General features: G+C 42.9%; 1 protein-coding gene across 2 annotated transcripts in view; it reads right to left on the bottom strand.

Annotated features, from left to right (window-relative positions):
- Positions 1-18,392, bottom strand: part of jag2b (jagged canonical Notch ligand 2b) — a 97,060-nt gene that overhangs the window by 56,023 nt on the left and 22,645 nt on the right. For both annotated transcript variants that reach the window (XM_071370400.1, XM_071370401.1), the window contains exons 3-4: positions 9,329-9,383; positions 1,869-2,126 (exon numbers count right to left, since the gene is read on the bottom strand). In XM_071370400.1, the coding sequence (XP_071226501.1) occupies positions 1,869-2,126; positions 9,329-9,383 (313 nt within the window). The remainder of the gene's footprint in view (positions 1-1,868; positions 2,127-9,328; positions 9,384-18,392) is intronic.

Here is an 18,392-nt window from a genome sequence, read left to right as displayed (position 1 = left end):
ACTTCTAACCTGGGCTTTACCGTCATCACTGTTCACTCTGCGCATCTACGCACCTGGCCTCTCAGCTACTCCTCATGGAATCCTAGGAAAAACTAGACTACAATCGCTTATTGTACACTTAATTCGTAGCATTATAATTACTACTACTAGCCTAGAGGAGAGATTCCAGCTTGCTGAATGTAAAATAAGGGTGTTTGAAAGGAGAGAGTGCACACGCGATGGTGTGATCACGTTCGTTGTTGCACTGATGCATTGCAAAATGGTTGCATAGGACAGAGGAGCATAGTGAAAAAAAGAGCCCCAAAAAATACAACCATTAGAAAAATGTAAAACCACTTGAGCTACGAGGAAAGCAATGGCTTGATGTAAAAGATGCGCAGGCTAAAAAGCGTTTGTTGTTGAATTGCTACATTTAAATATGAGTTTCAATATGTTTTCATTAGATGTACATTAAAGTATTAATTGCAGTTGTCACTATGACAATGAACACACCTGAAGCACTGAATGGTTGGTTACCACCTTATTGATAGGTCTACAGCATGGAGTAGGATGCGTCGATCAGCTGACTGACAGGTGTAGCCTACTACAGAATGATAAACACCCAGTCCTGAGACAGCCTCTGTGCCAGTGTGCATGCTATTTTCACGACAGCTGCAGCACGAGGGGGAATAGACAGGGTGGCTAGTCTAACAAGCTTTAAAAAGGTGATCTCAGTAATATCTCTTCTCCACATAATGTCTATGATAAAGTAGTAAAGAAATTTCATTCCTTGAGGTGAAAATAAAATGAATGTAGAATGTAGTCAGCGGGACATCATGCTTCAGAGAGCGTCCAACCAGCTGCCGAACAACTGCCCTTTTGCCCTACTATGAAAATGTGCCTTCGCAGATTAAATTGATTTTTGGAATTTGTTGAAATACTTTATTTTAAATGTTATGAATTGCACATCAAATTTCCAATTTCTTGAATCTCAGAAAAGACCACCTCCAAGAGTGCACTCGTCAGACTTCATGCAGTGGCCACTGGCTGTGGGTGCCAGGCAGGGACACTTGAATACTGGTAGGAGGCTACTTTTGAGTTGGATCTTACACAGTTAGGGACAAAGAACAGCTCAATTTGACTGCTTGCCAGTAAGAGACATATCAGCAGCAGAGCAAACTCAAATCAAGTAAAAAACAAGTTTGTTTCAAAAGCATAGCTAACTAGCATATCTACATCATTCACTCAGTCACTGGCACTAGCTTGCTGTCTCTGTTGTAGAAAATAAAATAGGCTTATAAATGTTGACAATTTGGCTACAGAGGCCGTTGGTATGTTATGAATTTCGAGTTGTGAATAATGAAAGTCTGGGCACCTGCCTCCCTAAAGGTCCCTGGTGGACATTCTGGTCAGAGTGGCCTAGCTGGCCATCTTCAGTGTATACAAATACAGAAGGTCATCCGAGGTTGAAAACAATATAACAGTAGTTTAAGCATCTGAAATGACTTCTTTCAAGAGTATGATCAGGAAAGAAACTAACGCAAAGTCATACACAAAAACAATTGGAATAGAATGTAAATCGCTGAAATGTTACAATATAGCAGCTTTAAACTGACTACATTCTATCAGAAACATGTACTCAGCAGATCAAGAAGGATTACCAATGGACTATAAAAGCAGGGGAGCAGGCCATTTACATTTATCAAGCAGCGGAGGCCATAGAGCGGCTTTTAATAAAGGCCACCGTTTATACCTATAGCACTCGGACTAAAGAGTTCAGAGCTTGCTAGCATGCCCAGTACACATATACCATTGCCACCTGATGGAATTTGTCCCCTCCCCCCGCTGAATTGGAATCATATGCTAACGTGCCAAGATCGCGAACTCACCCGTCTGGCAGTCTTTACCCATCCAGCCCTCTAGGCACACGCGGTTGCCCGACTGCTCGCAGCGGTAGTGGCCGAAGTAGTCGTCACGCGGCCGGCACTGCTTGTTGCACTTGCTGCCGTAGTAGTTCTCGTCACACTTGAGACGGATGCGGTACTCGAGGCGTGCCACGGGCCCATCGTGCTGGATGGTCTGCCAGTGGTCGCCAGGGTTGATCATGCCTGTGTGGATGCTCCGCTCAATCAGCAGCTCCTCGTCATCTGCCAAAAAAGGAAGATTAAAACGAAAGTTTCAGGTTATAAAGAAAAACATTTAAAATGGTCCTGACGGTCAATGGAATTGTCAACAGCGAATGGCATTTGCAAGGGTGTAATCAAAGTAAGTGAATGTTTATAATGTTATTTCTGACTTCTGTTGACTGCACAATATGCCGGATATATTTTTGTCTTGATTGGGCTCCGAGCGCCGACCTCAGATTATTGCATGGTTTGCTTTTTCCGTGAAGCTTTTTTGAAATCTGACACAGCGGTTGCATTAAGAAGTGCATCTAAAATTCCATGCATAACACTTGTATTTTCATCAACATTTATAATGAGTATTTCTGTAAATTGATGTGGCTCTCTGCAAAATCACCGGATGTTTTGGAACTACTGAACGTAACACGCCAATGTAAACTCAGATTTTTGTATATAAATATGAACTTCACCGAACAAAACATACATGTATTGTGTAACATGAAGTCCTATGAGTGTCATCTGATGAAGATCAAAGGTTAGGGATTAATTTTATCTATATTTCTGCTTTTTGTGAATCCTCTTTGGCTGGAAAAATGGCTGTGTTATTCTGTGAATAGGCACTCACCTAACACAATCGTTTGGTTTGCTTTCGTCGTAAAGCTTTTTGAAATCGGACACTGTGGCTGGATTTACAACAAGTGTATCTTTAAAATGGTGTAAAATACATGTATGTTTGAGGAATTTTATTTATGGGATTTCTGTTGTTTTGAATTTGGCGCCCTGCAGTTTCACTGGCTGTTGAAGAGGTGGGACGCTACCGTCCCACATACCCTAGAGAGGTTAAAGTAAAGAAGAAAACAAGGAAACTCAACATTAAAACTAGACAGAAAGTACGTAGAATTTCTAATGGACCTATACATTTTCAAATAACTACTATTTTTCTAGCCTGCAAATTGATTTTGACAAACTAAATCGGTCCCCCCAAAAATGTGCGGCCCCCCATTGAATTTCAAAACCCCAATATGGCCCTCGAACCAAAAGGTTAGCCCACCCCTGGCCTAAGGCTTAATATAGTTGTGACCCTTGACCTAGTGCATTGTCATTGACAGTTGCAAGAATACACCAGGACTGCGCATCAATACTAAAATTGATTCCTTGTTACTGTTGGTAAATAGGATTCTACTTTATTGCTTCCAACGATTCGATCAGTGATAATGAAGAGACCGAAAGGAAGCCAACTTTCACAAATCGACACATAACTTGCCGATTAACCTGGGAAGACCTGCCACATCCAATTCAGCAGTGTCCAAATTATTATCTCAATAGTTCATACAGAAACAACCAACACAAAGAGTAGATTAAAATCTGTGGGTTGAGGGAGATGCTCACATGGGTGGTCCAGTCGGCAAATGACCACCTGAATTTTAAGTACGACTCAATCTACAGCATAACAATGCTATCCTCAGTGGTGTATGCTAATACCACTATGCTCTTTGCATCCAAACGGGCCTTGCTGTTTATGGGGGGGGGGGGGCGGTTGGATAGGTGCTAGCCCGCAGCATGCTACGCTCACAATAACTATTCAATATTTCTGCTCGGCCAACTCCGACAATGAAGGCACTCACAGTGGGATCAGAAACAACAAACGCTGTGGAAATAGGGGGCCTGTGATTTCCTCTGCCCCAATGCTCCGGGCTGCCCCGCCTCCCTTGCGTTCCTTTACAACACATATCCCAATCTCATGAGCGCACACACACACCTTCCTCTGACAACATCGGACAAATTAAGCAACAATAACAGAAATAACCCCCAGTGCTTCCAGACAGAGAACAATGGCCCCCGGGCCGCGCTGCTCAGTGTCTAAACACTGAGCCGTCCGCAGCACATCCTGCTTCATAAACACAACGCAAACAGCCTTTCAGGCACTTTCCTGAGGTCCCCGGGGGCCCTACTGGAGGACATCATGTTGGTGAGTCAACACACACGCTAAATCTTCCTGTGCCTCTGGTCATCACATACATATATACATACTACTTGAAAGTCAAGAACTTTTGTTTTGTTTTCTCAATAGTTTTTACACTGCAGTGTGTATGTGAGTGCAAAGTTACTGGATATTGGAGGGGACCTGGAACACGCCGTCTTACACATCGATCTAGAGCATACCAAATATGCTCAATAGGTGACATGTCTGGTGAGTATAAAAGGCCATGGAAGAACAGACATTTTCAGCTTCCAGAAATTGTGTACAGAGCCTTGCGACATGGGGCCGTGCATTATGCTGAAACGTGAGGTGATGGCACAACAATGGGCCTCAAGATCTCGTCACCATCTGTGCATTCAAATTGCCATTGATAAAATGCAATTGTGTTCATTCTCCGTATTGCCAAATTACATCGAGGTAACTTTTAGTAGAGAAATGAACATTAAATTACCTGGCAACAGCTTTGGTGGACATTCCTGCAGTCAGCATGCCAATTGCACACTCCCTCAACTTGAGACATCTGTGGCATTGTGTTGAGTGACAAAACTGCACATTTAAGTGGCCTTTTATTGTCCCCAGCACAAGGTGCACCTGTGTAATGATCATGCTGTTTAATCAGCTTCTTGATATGCCACACCTGTCAGTAAACAAATTCACCCCACCACGTTCATAGAACATCTCATTACAAAATGCCCATTGCAGCTATAACAGCCTCCACTCTTCTGGGAAGGCTTACCGGTAGATATTGGAACATTGCTGAGGGGAATTGCTTCCATTCAGCCTCAAGAGCATTAGTGCGGTCAGGCAATGTTGGGCTATTAAGCCTGCGGACCAATTTATCCCAAAGGTGTTCGATGAGGTTGAGGTCAGGGCTCTGTGCAGGCCAGTCAAGTCCTTCCACACCGATCTTGACTAACCATTTTTTTATGGATCTCGCTTTGTGCACAGCGGCATTGTCATACTGAAAACAGGAAAGGCCCTTCCACAAACTTGGAAGCACAGAATCGTCTGGAATGTCATTGTATGCTGTAGCGGTACAATTTCCCTCCACTGGAACTAAGGGGCCTTGCCCGAACAATGAAAAACCACCCCAGACCATTACTACTCCAAACTTTATATTTGGCACTACGCATTGGGGCAGGTAGCGATCTCCTGGCATCCGTCCAACACGGATTTGTCCGTCAGACTGCCAGATGGTGAAGCGTGATTCATCACTCCAGAGAACGCGTTTACACAGAGTCCAATGGCGGCGAGCTTTACGCCACTCCAGCCGACACTTGGAATTGCGATCTTAGGCTTGTGTGCAGCTGCTCGGCCTTGGAAAGCATTTCATGAAGCTCCTGACGAACAGTTATTGTGTGGACGTTACTTAGAGGCAGTTTGGAACTCAGTAGTGAGTGTTGCAACCGAGGACTGACGATTTCTACATTCATCGGCGGTCCCGTTCTGTGAGCTTGTCGCGCCTACCACGTTGCGGCTGAGCCGTTATTGCTCCTAGACGTTTCCACTTCACAATAATAGCACTTACTGTTGACTGGGGCAGCTCTAGCAGGGCAGAAATTTGACAAACTGACTTGCTGGAAAGGTGGCATCTTATGAAGGTGCCACGTTGAAAGTCATTCTACTGTCAGTACGGGATATTCTACTGCCAATGTTTGTCTATGGAGATTGCATGGCTGTGTGCTCAATTTTATACACCGGTCAGCAACGGATGTGGCTGAAATAGCCGAGTCCACTAATTTAAGGGGGTGTCCACAGATTTGGCCATGTTGTGTAGCTAGATATCTAGTGTATTCCGAAAGTTCAGACCACGTGACAGCTTTATTCTAAAATTGATTAAAAATAAAATATTTCCCTCACCAATCTACACACAACTCCACCATAATGACAAAGCAAAAACTGGTTTGTAGAAATTTTTGCACATTTAAAAAGAGTACCGTATTTACATAAGAACTCAGAACTTTTGCTATTAAACTCGAAATTGAGATCAGGTTTCCATTGATCATCCTTGATATGTTTCTACAACTTGATTGGAGTCCACCTGTGGTCAATTCAATTGATTGGACATGATTTGGAAAGGCACACACACCTGTCTATATAAGGTCCCACAGTTGACGGTGCATGTCAGAGCAAAAACCAAGCAATGAGGTTGAAGGAATTGTCCGTAGAGCTCCGAGACAGGATTGTGTCGAGGCACAGATCTGGGGAAGGGTACCAAAAAATTTCTGCAGCATTTAAGGTCCCCAAGAACACAGTGGCCTCCATCATTCTTAAACGGAAGACGTTTGGAGCCACCAAGACTCTTCCTAGAGCTGGCTACACGGCCAAACTGTGTAATTGGGGGAGAAGGGTCTTGGTCAGGGAGGTGAGCAAGAATCCATTGGTCACTCTGACAGAGCTTCAGAGTTCCTCTGTGGAGATGGGAGAACCTTCCAAAAGGACAACCATCTCTGCAGCACTCCACCAATCATGGTCGAGTGGCCAGACAGATGCCACTCCTTAGTAAAAAGACACGACAGCCAGCTTGGAGTTTGCCAAAAGGCACCTAAAGACTGTCAAACCATGAGAAACAATATTCTCTGGTCTGATGAAACCAAGATTGAACTCTTTGCCCTGAATGCCAAGTGTCACATCTGGAAGAAACCTGGCACCATCCCTATGGTGAAGCATGGTGACAGCATCATGCTGTGGGGATGTTTTTCAGTGGCAGGATCGAGGCAGCAATGAATGGAGTAAAGTACAGAGAGATCCTTGATGAAAACCACTATTCAGACCTTTCTTTTTAATACATTTGCAAAAATTTCTATTTTTTTTTTTGCTTTGTCATAATGGTAGGCAAGTGAAAAAAATTAAATCATTTTTAAATTGAGGCTGTAAAAAAAATGTGGAGAAAGTCAAAGGGTGTGAATACTTTGAAGACACTGTACATACGATTATTACATTTTGCTATAGCAAAGTTTCTTATAAGATGCATGAAACTATAATAATAAAATAAATCAAATCATAGCAGCAGCAGCTCTGTCAGACTGAGTTAATGTGGATGCCACATACTTTGCAGTTTGGCAGCCATTAGAGCATGGTGACATCAGCATGGGGCTAAAGGGCTGGCGCTGCAGCTGCAGAGCTAATTAGCCAGTAGCTAGCCACCCAGTCAGCTTATCTGCCTTACAGCCACACTATTTTATTTTCAAGACGTAAACTAGGACCAATGCCCCGTTTGCATCGTGATGCATTTCATTACACGGTACGTCAACGTCATGCAATATCGTTGTTTCACAACGCAAGACAAGCTGGAGGAGAGTCTGTCAGAGATCACATTTAATTTGGGAGATTGTTAAATAGGGCATTTTCATTTAAGACAGGAGAAACATAGTTTCAGTTGATAAAATATGTTTTGTTTAGTTACTTTTTCCTCAACTTGTTCCTGAAAGCTAAAAGCTAGGATTTACTGTAGCTAGCAACCTCCACCTAATAATCCTCAAACAAAACGCCACTACCATCACAATAAATAAAAAAGGGGAGGGAACAGAAAGTATAAATTGGCTTAAATGCCAATGTGTATTATTTTCTTAACATAAAACAATACTCACTTACAGCAACAGGTAATTGTTTACAAGTTGCTAGCTATCGTGGAAAACCACAAATTTTCATCTTCTGTGGTTTGGTAACTTCCTGTTCTTCGATGGACTCTGGCCGGACTGAAGACGCAGAGTATCCGTCTCAAAACGGACAGAGCCTTCAACTACAAGGGGGCATTGAGATTCCTCTCCATTGTGGACAGTCCCCATTGAAATGATTGACATCCGGCGCAACGTAACGGATTGCTTATGGTTAATGTGAATGACGCACCAGGCCGTGGCCAGACAGACACTGATGAAAAACAGATGAAATTGACATTAGTTCATCAAAAGTAACAAGTTGCATAATAAAAACAAGTGTGGATGCTCTTCCGTACTCATCGTTGTCAGTCAACATGAGCCACTGAAAAGCCATTGGATGATACATTTGACAGATATATACAAGCTCTGTGGCCGCCGCCTAAACACAAAAAGTCAGTGGAAAGTGCAGCAGTTACAGTACCTGCAGCATTAACCAGGATACACAATCATAATGCATTCAGTAGTCTGCAGTTAGTAGTACATTCAGGAGGACAGCCGTAGGGCCATGCGCACAGACATACACTAGCGTCCATCACCTCTGCTCACACACTATATTCCTCCATCAGTTCTGCCTCTTCCTCAAGCAGCAAAAAGGGGAGATGGGAGCACACCCAGAGGACGGCCCAGGGAGAAAACAGGATACAGCTGCCAAGTGGTGGCAGACCCTCGGAGCTAAAACCCACACAAGTTTTTTCTGAAGACATTTCCACCAATAGGCCTATAGATTGTTATGCAGGGTAGGAGCAGACCAGTCTGTGCGAGGCGGTTGACAGAGTATCCGACACCAAAATGTTCTACAACCACATGATTTGTGGTAGGGACTTGGAAGTAGTGCCGAGTGGCATATGACCCCAATCCTATCAAAAAAAAGGTTTGTGCCCATGTGGCAAAAGTGGGGCAAGCACACACACACACACGCAGTTGCGCACGCACTCAGCCTTGAACGCTTTGTTCAATTATTATATATAAGAAAGTATATAACTCAATGTAGGATTTATTACGCAATTTGAAAGTGAATAAATCTAGATTTTTTACTGTGGAGCCCATGGCACTCCATGTGTTTGTTGAGGCAAGCCAGGATATTTCCAGATATCTGAACCACCCATTGCTTCCACACCTAACCCTCTTATCGCCCTAGAGGAGTGGTACATTTAATCTCAAATTGCATCGCTTCCATTAATCTAAACTCCGTGGGACTAAAACAATGGCCACCTAGCTGCCCTCTGATGTTCCCTTTGATCAGGTGGGACTATTATGATTGGAAAGTGGAGACGTTACAAAATCGTGACAAACATTACTAGAGACACTTTGCTAGCATTAAACTCAGTCTCCAAAATGGCAGATATTTGCAATGGCTAATCAACAGTAAATAAGAGAATTGTTTTACTTCCGACAGTTAGCCATGATGATTAGCTAGCCAGCTAATACAGTTCACCGTTAGCAAATGCTCCAACTCTATTCCTCCAGTTACAGTAGCGCTGCCGTGTTAATAAAGTGTCTCAAACTTGAACAACGACGGTAACCATGGTAATGGCAAAGAAAGGAAGGGTGAGTGGGTGGGTGGGTGTATGCAATCTTGTACTCACTGTTGCGGGTGGAGTTGTCCCAGTCCCATGCATCCACGATGAGGGAGTACGCCCGCTAGAGAGAGAGAGAGGAGAGTCAGAACTCATGACCATCGGGGCTCTAACATGTGTGCATTCTGCCAAAGAGCATTATCCCTGAAATAGGAATGCGCCACAGGAGCACCTTGCCTAGAAAGAGCCATGGGAGCCACATGGCCTACGCTCAATGTGTGTGTTGAAAATAGGGCTGTCAAATGATTACAAATAAAATCGAGTTAGTTAACTACATAAAACCATGTGACTAAGAGTAATTACATTTTTTGAAATTGTTCAAAATTTGACCCTAATTATGTTTAAAGATGTAAAACATTGGGTTGTAGGTATAATATACAGTGCCTTCAGAAAAAAAAACACGAGTTAGTTGCAGGAGAAGATGGAAACTGCTCAAGGATTTCACCATGAGGCCAATGGTGACTTTAAAAACAGTGAGTAAGGTTACACAATGTGATTACTGTGGATAGTCAGATTAATATAGTTTGATTAAAATGTTTGCATGCTTGGCAAGAAGGATCTTTAATAATCCTGTTTAGATGGACACATCTTAAATCAGCCTACCTGATGGCACTGATAAATGCAGCGACAATGTTATTTTTGCTTAGCATATTTTAAATGATTGTGGTGTTTTAAGTGAAAAAACTAAAGCCTGTACAGAATAAAAAATATCCCAAAACATGCATGCTGTTTGCAACAAGACAATAAAGTAGTGCTGCAAAAAATGTGGCAAAGTAATTCCCTTTATGTCCTGAATACAAGGCATTGATCTGCCCCAAACATATTACGGAGTACCACTCTCCATGTTTCAAGCATAGTGGTGGCTGCATCATGTTATGGGTATGCTTGTAATTATAAAGGAATGGAGTTTTTCAGGATAAAAAAAATAGATTTTTTTTTTTTTTTAGCTAAGCACAGGCAAAATCCTAGAGGAAAACCTTGTTCAGTCTGCTTTCCACCATACACTAGGAGATCAATTCACCTTTCAGCAGGACAATAACCTAAAACAAGGCCAAATCTACACTGGAGTTGCTTACCAAGAAGACAGTGAATGTTCCTTAGTGACCGAACTACAGTTGACTTAAATCTGCAAGACCTGAAAATGCTTGTTAAGCAATTATCAACAACCAATTTGATAGAGCTTGAAGATTTTGAAAATATTACAAATCTAGTTCTGCAAAGCGCTTCAAGACATTCCCAGAAAGACTTATAAGTGTAATTGCTGCTAAAAGTGATTCTAACATGTATTAACTCTGGAGGTTGAATACGTAACTAATCAAGATAGTTTTATTTTCCATGAATTTGTTACAAATGTTTGAATTTTTCTTCCACTTTGACAGAGTATTTTGTGTATACCGTTGACAAAAAAGAAAAACTATATTTGAATGAAAAGTCAAGGGGTGTGAATACTTTCTGAAGGCACTATTTTGATTACAGGGCAGAAAAAGTACAAAATCTAAATAAACACTATTCTAAGACAATAACAGATAAACCAAGTCTGAGTTCATGTAAAGTGTCATACAGCTAGGCTACTTCTTATCCACTAGTCATAAGTTGATTGAACTAAAATTGGAGTAATTTGCTTAAATCCTTTGACCTGAAAACTACAGCAAAAAAATTAGCTAAAAATTGAATGGATGTCATGTTCTGATTAAAATAAATGTGGGAAATTAAGACTTGAATCTAGAGGCATTCAGCCATTGCATTCTGAACATTCTTGTTTGGTTAACTAGCTAATTTTAGCATAACTAGCTAGCTACTTCCGAGCAAATTAAGTGTTTCCTGTTAGCTAAAGAAAACGCCAGGGCAATGGGGTTGAACTTTCTATAAAATGTTCCATAATTGTTACTCAAAGCTGTGCATAGTGAATGTTTTAGCACCACAAGAGAGCTTGCTATACTGCTGTTGCCGAACAAGAGCACAGTGCGCATTGTCTATCGAGCTTAAATGTCCGTGAAGGGAAATATTTTTGGGGGTGAAAGACTGATGCGATTAAATGAGTAAAAAAGAAAAAAGAAGTGTTAAATCCAAAAGTGAATTACAGTTAACGCGTTAACTTTGACAGCCCTAGTTGAAACGTGTCAGTTTCTACATCAGGGTTAGTCAAATCCAACGCCTCAAGGTACATAGTCCTGCTGGTTTACTTTCCTCCCCGGTAGGTACATTTATTGATTAAGGCAGGGTTTCCCAAACTCTGTCCTGGGGTCCCCCCTGGGTGCACGTTTAGTTTTTGCCCCAGCACCACACAGCTTATTCAAATAACCAAATCATCATCAAGCTTTGATTATTTGAATAAGCTGTGTAGTGCTAAGGCAAAATCCAAAACATGCACCCATAGGACAGAGTTTGGGAAACCCTGGATTAAGGACACTGATTGGAAAGAAGAACCAAGGTCGTGTTCATTGGGGCATACAACAGAAAAGGTTTCAAAAGTTTAAAACGTTTTGCAGGTCCAGGTAGTCCCCCCGCCCTCCCTGTTTGTCAGTTTTATTCCATTTGATGTCGAATGAATACAACCCAGTTGTACTGTGGCCCTTGAGATATCAAGAACTAGTCCTTGTGAGTGGTCGCTGTATATTCAGGTGATCCCGTCCATCTTTCCTAACATTTTTTGGAAAGAAAAATAGTAATCCTATCATGATTCTGTTCCTCCTCCTGTGCTGCATAAGATCCACTTGTCATGTTGATATTCACAGAAAGCACAAAACATTAGTAACACCTTCCTAATATTGAGTTACATCCCTTTTTGCCCTCAGAACAGCCTCAATTCGGGCATGGACCAGAAAGCGTTCCACAGGAATGTTGGCCCATATTGACTGCAATGCTTCCCACAGTTGTGTCAAGTTGGCTGGATGTCCTTTGGGTGGTGGACATTCTTAATACACACAGCAAACTATTGAGCGTGAAAAACCCAGCAGCGTTGCATTCTTGACAAACAGGTGCACCTGGCACCAACTACTAAAACTCATTCAAAAGGCCTCTGAATGACACACATACAATCCATGTCTCCATTGTCTCAAGGCTTAATTCTTTAAACCGTCTCCTACCCTTCATCTACACGGATTGAAGTGGATTTAACAAGTGACATTAGCTTTCACCTGGTCAGTCTGTTGTGGAAAGAGCAGGTTCTCCTAATGTTTTATACACTGAGTGTAGGATATACCATGACTGAGGATACTGTACTATCAGTCAGGCGATGGGGAGCAGAAACGGAGTCAGACTCAAAGACCCATCCCTTCCCCCCGGGAATGAAATCATGACATGAAACGGAGCAACTCATCCAGGCTACTTCGCCTTTAGGCATTTAATAGAAAGATTGGATAACAACCAATTGTTGTAACTCCACTTTGCCCTCTGGTAGGCAAATTGGACATTTTCATATTGCTTACACCTATGCAATGCTTTCAAATCTACACGTGCCTCTAGGGGATAGGGGTTGTCGCTGTCTAGACCGGGCCAATAACACTTTGCCACCACTACATTCAACCCCCGTCGTTAGTCCTACTACCCTCCACCATTTCCAATGTGATGTAACAAAACTTCACAAGCAGTCTCAACAGCTGACAATAAGCGACAGCAAACACACGTCATAACATGACCACTGCTGGGGTAACAATCTAGCTGGCCAGCAGGTCACACTGCTAGGCAACCAGCTGACCTAAATAGCCACTTTGCAGTACTCACACAACCACTATCATGTCAGTCATCAAGGGCAGGTTCCACTATATATGACTACCGCTGTGGCTATGCCACTGATAAATGCACTATATGTCTAGTGAGGGAGATTGTAAAGTTGGTATGACGGGGAGAGGCACAGAAGGAGAGAACGGACTGTGGTGTGTGTGTTGATCTGATCGAGGGGATCCTACTGGCTGGCTGTGCACTGCTGTGGGATTAAAGTGCGTTGTCTGGGAGGGTGTGAGTGTAGAGATTGGGCAGAGGCTGGGGACAAGGAGCTTGGCTAGGGCATGCCTAGGATGGCTGCCTGCCTGTCTGCCACCCTCCTGTCTGATAGACGCACAACAGATGCGCCTCGCCAAAGATGGATTATTTGACATGGATCATCCCACGACACACAGCGCAGCATCTGACGTTTGTGGTGTTTGTTTAGGGTGTGTGCATCCATGTGGGGGGGGCTGCCCTGCAAGTGACCAACACATCTGTCTGGGTGTGTGTGGAATGTGAGCATGTGTAGCCTTTACATGTGACAAAATGTGCGCGCGCATGTCTACATATGCATTTGTGTTTGTTACGTGTGTGAGAGAGACAGTCGTTAGCGCTAGAAAGGAAAGTATTTCTATTACGTGTTGGTGTGCATGTGAGAAAAACAGAGCGGTATCACGAGAGGGTGTCTATTCTTGTGTGAGTATATGATAAAGAGTGATGTTAGCATCAGGAGAGAGAGCGTCAGTAGCGCGCGAGAGAAGAGGGGGCCAGTCAGTCTCATTTAACACACCCTCTCCCTCAGTGATTAGGTGGATTAAGTGACAGCTGCCGCAATGGATGGATGGGGGGGGGATAAAGGAGGAGTGTGGGCGAGCGATGGAACAAAGACTCAGGTCCCCAACAGTGTCAACCCCCCCTCCCCCCAAAGAGACACCGGTGCTCCACATTCCAGAAACATCACACACACTGAGGGCTCAAAATACCTACAAACACCAATACCCCCACCCACATGCTTGTGGGCACACAAGGATACACATTTTATTTATAAAAAAATAAAAAACAATGGTCACACACCGGATAGGTGCAATGAAATGTGTTGTTTTACAGGGTCAGCAATAGTAGTACGGCGCCCCTGGAGCACATTAGGGTTAAGTGCTTTGCAAGTGCATTACACACACACACCATTATAAGTGAGATGAACTTGATGTTCTCCCCATGTCGTGCACCCCAGGCGATAGGAGCCGCTTGCTGCTGATCATATGACACCTAAACACGTCTAGAAACAAGTCTGGGAACCACAATACGAGACTGCTGTTCTAAAGTGTGTTAGTAAGAATATAGGTTCACACGCACAACAAAACCTTGGACCATAGTTCACATGCACAAGTGCCCTTGGATGCTCGACACCCACCCACCTAGACCCTTTCTTAGAGGATTACAGGATTTAAAACCGTATAGGGGGATTTGGAGAACGAGACACGCCTTACACCCCTTGACCAATAAAGCATTAGGACTATGTTAACAAGGAAGTCCACCACTCAGACTTATGCTAAATAGGGAGGTCTAATTGGCTCACACCTTGTCAATCAGGGGGGGGGGGGGCTACAGGCTGAGAGCAGACAAAACAGCATGGTGTGGGGGAGGGGGGGCAGAATTCAAAGAGGGGTGAGACTGCCACAGGTGCAGGTTCCCACACCAGGGGATGAGGGGCAGAGTTGGCTGGTGGGAGAAGAGGATTGGAGGGAAGTGGCCTTAAATTAAAGGGCTGGAAACGGTGGCGATTGAGTGGTGAGAGGAGGTTATGTAGGCCTAGGCGTAATATTGTGCTTTAGGTCCCTTGAGACTTAATCAGAACAGCTCCAGGGTTAAGTTTCCCCTGGGTACAGATGTGGATCAACATTCACTCCAATCCTAGGGCTGTGACAAGACCAGTGTCGCAATATTTTTTTCTATGGCAAAAATGAAAACACTAAGCAGATCTAACTTTTTGGTCCTTTAAAAACCTGCTGAATGTACAATTGTGTGTGAGAAAGTTCAGAAAACAAGTAAAAAAGTGACTCTGGATGATAACATGTTTTCATAAAGAACTTAATTTACTTCTGGTATCATCCCTACTAAATCCTTTTTTAAACCATTAAATGGGGGAAAAGCATAACTGACCCAAGATCAGCATCTAGTGGCAGGGTTGAGGGAGCTTTATAATTATTATTTTAATCATGAATAAATAACAGAAGAAAAAATATAGAAATGCAACATGTAATGTGTTGGTCCCATGTTTCATGATCTGAAATAGAAGATCAAACAAATGTTCTATGCACAAACACTTAACTCTCAAATGTTGTGCACCAAGTTGTTAACGTCTGTTAGTGAGGAAAGCTCATTTGCCAAGATAATCCATCCACCTGACAGGTGTGACATATCAAGAAGCTGATTGAATAGCATGATTATTACACAGATGCTCCTTGGGGTGGGGACAATAAAAGGCCACTTAAATGTGCAGTTGTGTCACAACAATGCTCCATTAGTCTCAAGTTGAGGGAGTGTGCAATTGGCACGCTGACTACAGGAATGTCTACCAGAGATGTTGCCAGAAAATAGACCGCTGCGCCACTCGGGAGGCCAAATATATATTTTTTTACATTTCAAAATCAACCCCTCATCCCTATTAGGCACTTGATGTACAGTGCCTTCAAAGTATTTCAAACCAAGAATTTTTACACATTTTATGTTACAACATGGAAATAAAATTGATTTAACTGTCTGTCCTTTGTCAATGACCCACACAATACACTATCAACGTGGAAGAAAAATACATACATTTATGAAAAATAAAATATCTTGATTAGATAAATATTCAACCCCAAGTCAATACGTTTGGCAGCGATTACAGCAGTGAGTGTTTTGGGGTAAGTCTAAGAGCTTTGCATAACTGGATTGTACAATATTTGTCCATTCTTAAAATTATACAAGCTCTGTCAAGTTGGTTGTTGATCATTGCTAGACAGCCATTTTCAACATGATTTAAGTCAAAACTGTAACTAGGCCACTCAGTAACATTCATGTTGTCTTGGTAAGCAACTCGTGTATATTTGGCCTTGTATTTTAGGAAATGGTCTTGCTGAATGTCTCCCAGTGTCTGTTGGAAAGCAGTCTGAACCAGGTTTTCCCCGTGCTTACTTTTACTCCAGTTCCTTTTATCCAAAATAACTACCTCGTCCTTGCCGATAACAAGCACATACATAACATGATGCAGCCACCACCAAGCTTGACAATATGCAAAGTGGTATGATGTGTTGGATTTTCCCTTAAACATATCGCTTTGTATTCAGGACAAAAATATAAATTTGACACATTTTTTGCAGTATTACTTCAGTGCCTTATTGCAAACAGGATGCATGTTTTGGAATATTTTTTATTCTGTATAGGCTTCCTTTTCACTCTCATTTAGGTTAGTATTGTTGAGTTAGCCCATCACAGCCATTAAACTCCATTTGAAAATCCCCATTAACCTCATGGTGAAATACCTAAATAGTTTCCTTCCTCTGGGTGTATGAGTTAGGAAGGATATCTGTTCTTTGTAGTGACTGAGTGTACTGATACACCATCCAAAGCATAATTGATAATATCTCTAAGCATGGTGAGTGTCTGCTTTTTATTTTCACCCATCATCCAATAGGTGCGCTCCTTTGCGAAGCACTGGAAAGCCTCCCTGGTCTTTGTGTTAGACTCAGTGTTTGAAATTCACTTCGACTGAGGGGACCTTGTGTGTGGTACAGAGAAGGGGTCCATGCAATTTAAGCACATTTTTACTCCTGTACTTATTTAGGCTTGATAAAAAAAGGGGTTGAATACTTGACAATACATTTTAAAATTCAGGCTGTAACAAATTTGGAAAAAGTCAAGGTGTGAATATTTTCTGAAGGCACTCTATATCTGAAATAATTGGGAGAGGTATAAGCAATATGGTAGTAGCTACACCTTGGCTTCTGATATGCTAAACAGAACTTACCCAATTCTTTCAGATCTGAAAAATGCCTAAGGGTTAAGCGGCCCCTAATTCGCAGGCACATCTGCAGAGTTCAGACGATTGGATGGTTAAGAATGATGGTAATGTCGCCATCTTGCTTCCAACTATCCTGTTTCTTTCAGGGGCCATATTCATAAAGCGTCTCAGAGTTAGGAGTGCTGATCAAGAATAATCTCCCCCGTTAGGGCTGCACAATTAATCTAATTCACATCGAAATCACAGTATTGACATGTGCAATATCCATGTTGCAAGAGATCCATATTGCATGCAATACTTTGAACAGCCACGTTACATCCGTTTTATAATTTACTCCATCTCATCTCTTCCCCCCCCTCTTGCAGCTGTTTCCCACACACCAAGCCCCACCCCTGTCACTCAAGCAGCGCAGTTCCTCCTCCTCGCTGTTACATTCACTAAGTCTGCATCCTGCTCTGTTTGGTGACATGCAGGACTGTTCCAAACAAGAACGATGCCACTTTCCACTTTGCTTCTTAGTATAGATAATTCATTTTTCTATGATTCCAAACAGTTCACCCAAGTGTTTGGATCTATTACAAGTCAAATCGCAATTTGTTAAAAATAAAATGGCCCATATCATGCAGCCCTACTGTCCATGTAGTCTTATTCATTGTGATCTAAAAGGCAAATCTGATACTAAAATCTTCACTTCTACTCTGAGTAGCTTGATACATACATCCAGATGTACAGGAGTGGCTAGGGGTTGATTTGGAATTCAGCGTGCTCTACCCTGCTTTGTGATGCATCGATCACCTGATCTCAGGCTGATTTGGGACACAGCGAGGGAGGACAAGCTCCTTTCTGTGACCCAGTGTCAGCTCAGGCTGACCTAAATCCCCTCGCCATGGCCACCCCTGAAAAGGTTGCCATGACCCTGTCAGTGCACGCCACTCTGCGCTCCGAGAGCTCTGTCACACGCCTCGTCTGCAGCCACAAAGTGGTGTGTGAAAGGGCAAGAGAGCTTGGTTGGCTTCTTTAAAGTCTGTCAACCACTGCCCTTACAGATGGAGGGAGAGAGAGACCACTTCCTGCTTTGTCCTTTCCAAGAGAAACATCAGGAAAATATGCAGACTTACTCTGACAGCCCCCCCCTTCAGTAAAGCACAGTCACCAAAACAGCTGGGGGACATCCCTTAGCTCCCTGCTAAGCCCCAAGGTGAAGAGTTTTTCCAAGGGACTGAGGATTCTAGAATCAGCCCGGATTCCACCAACCATCGACTGCAAAGCACCCCTCACACCAGACGCCCACCCGTCACACAACCCTTGCCTTGCCACCCACCCCCTAGAAGAATTAGCGTGACAGCCCCCTCTGATGATTTATTG

Source organism: Salvelinus alpinus, chromosome 27 (assembly GCF_045679555.1).
Source record: "Salvelinus alpinus chromosome 27, SLU_Salpinus.1, whole genome shotgun sequence".
NCBI lineage: Eukaryota > Metazoa > Chordata > Actinopteri > Salmoniformes > Salmonidae > Salvelinus > Salvelinus alpinus.
Note: the sequence above shows the minus strand (reverse complement) of the source record. Positions and strands in the feature narration are given on the sequence as shown.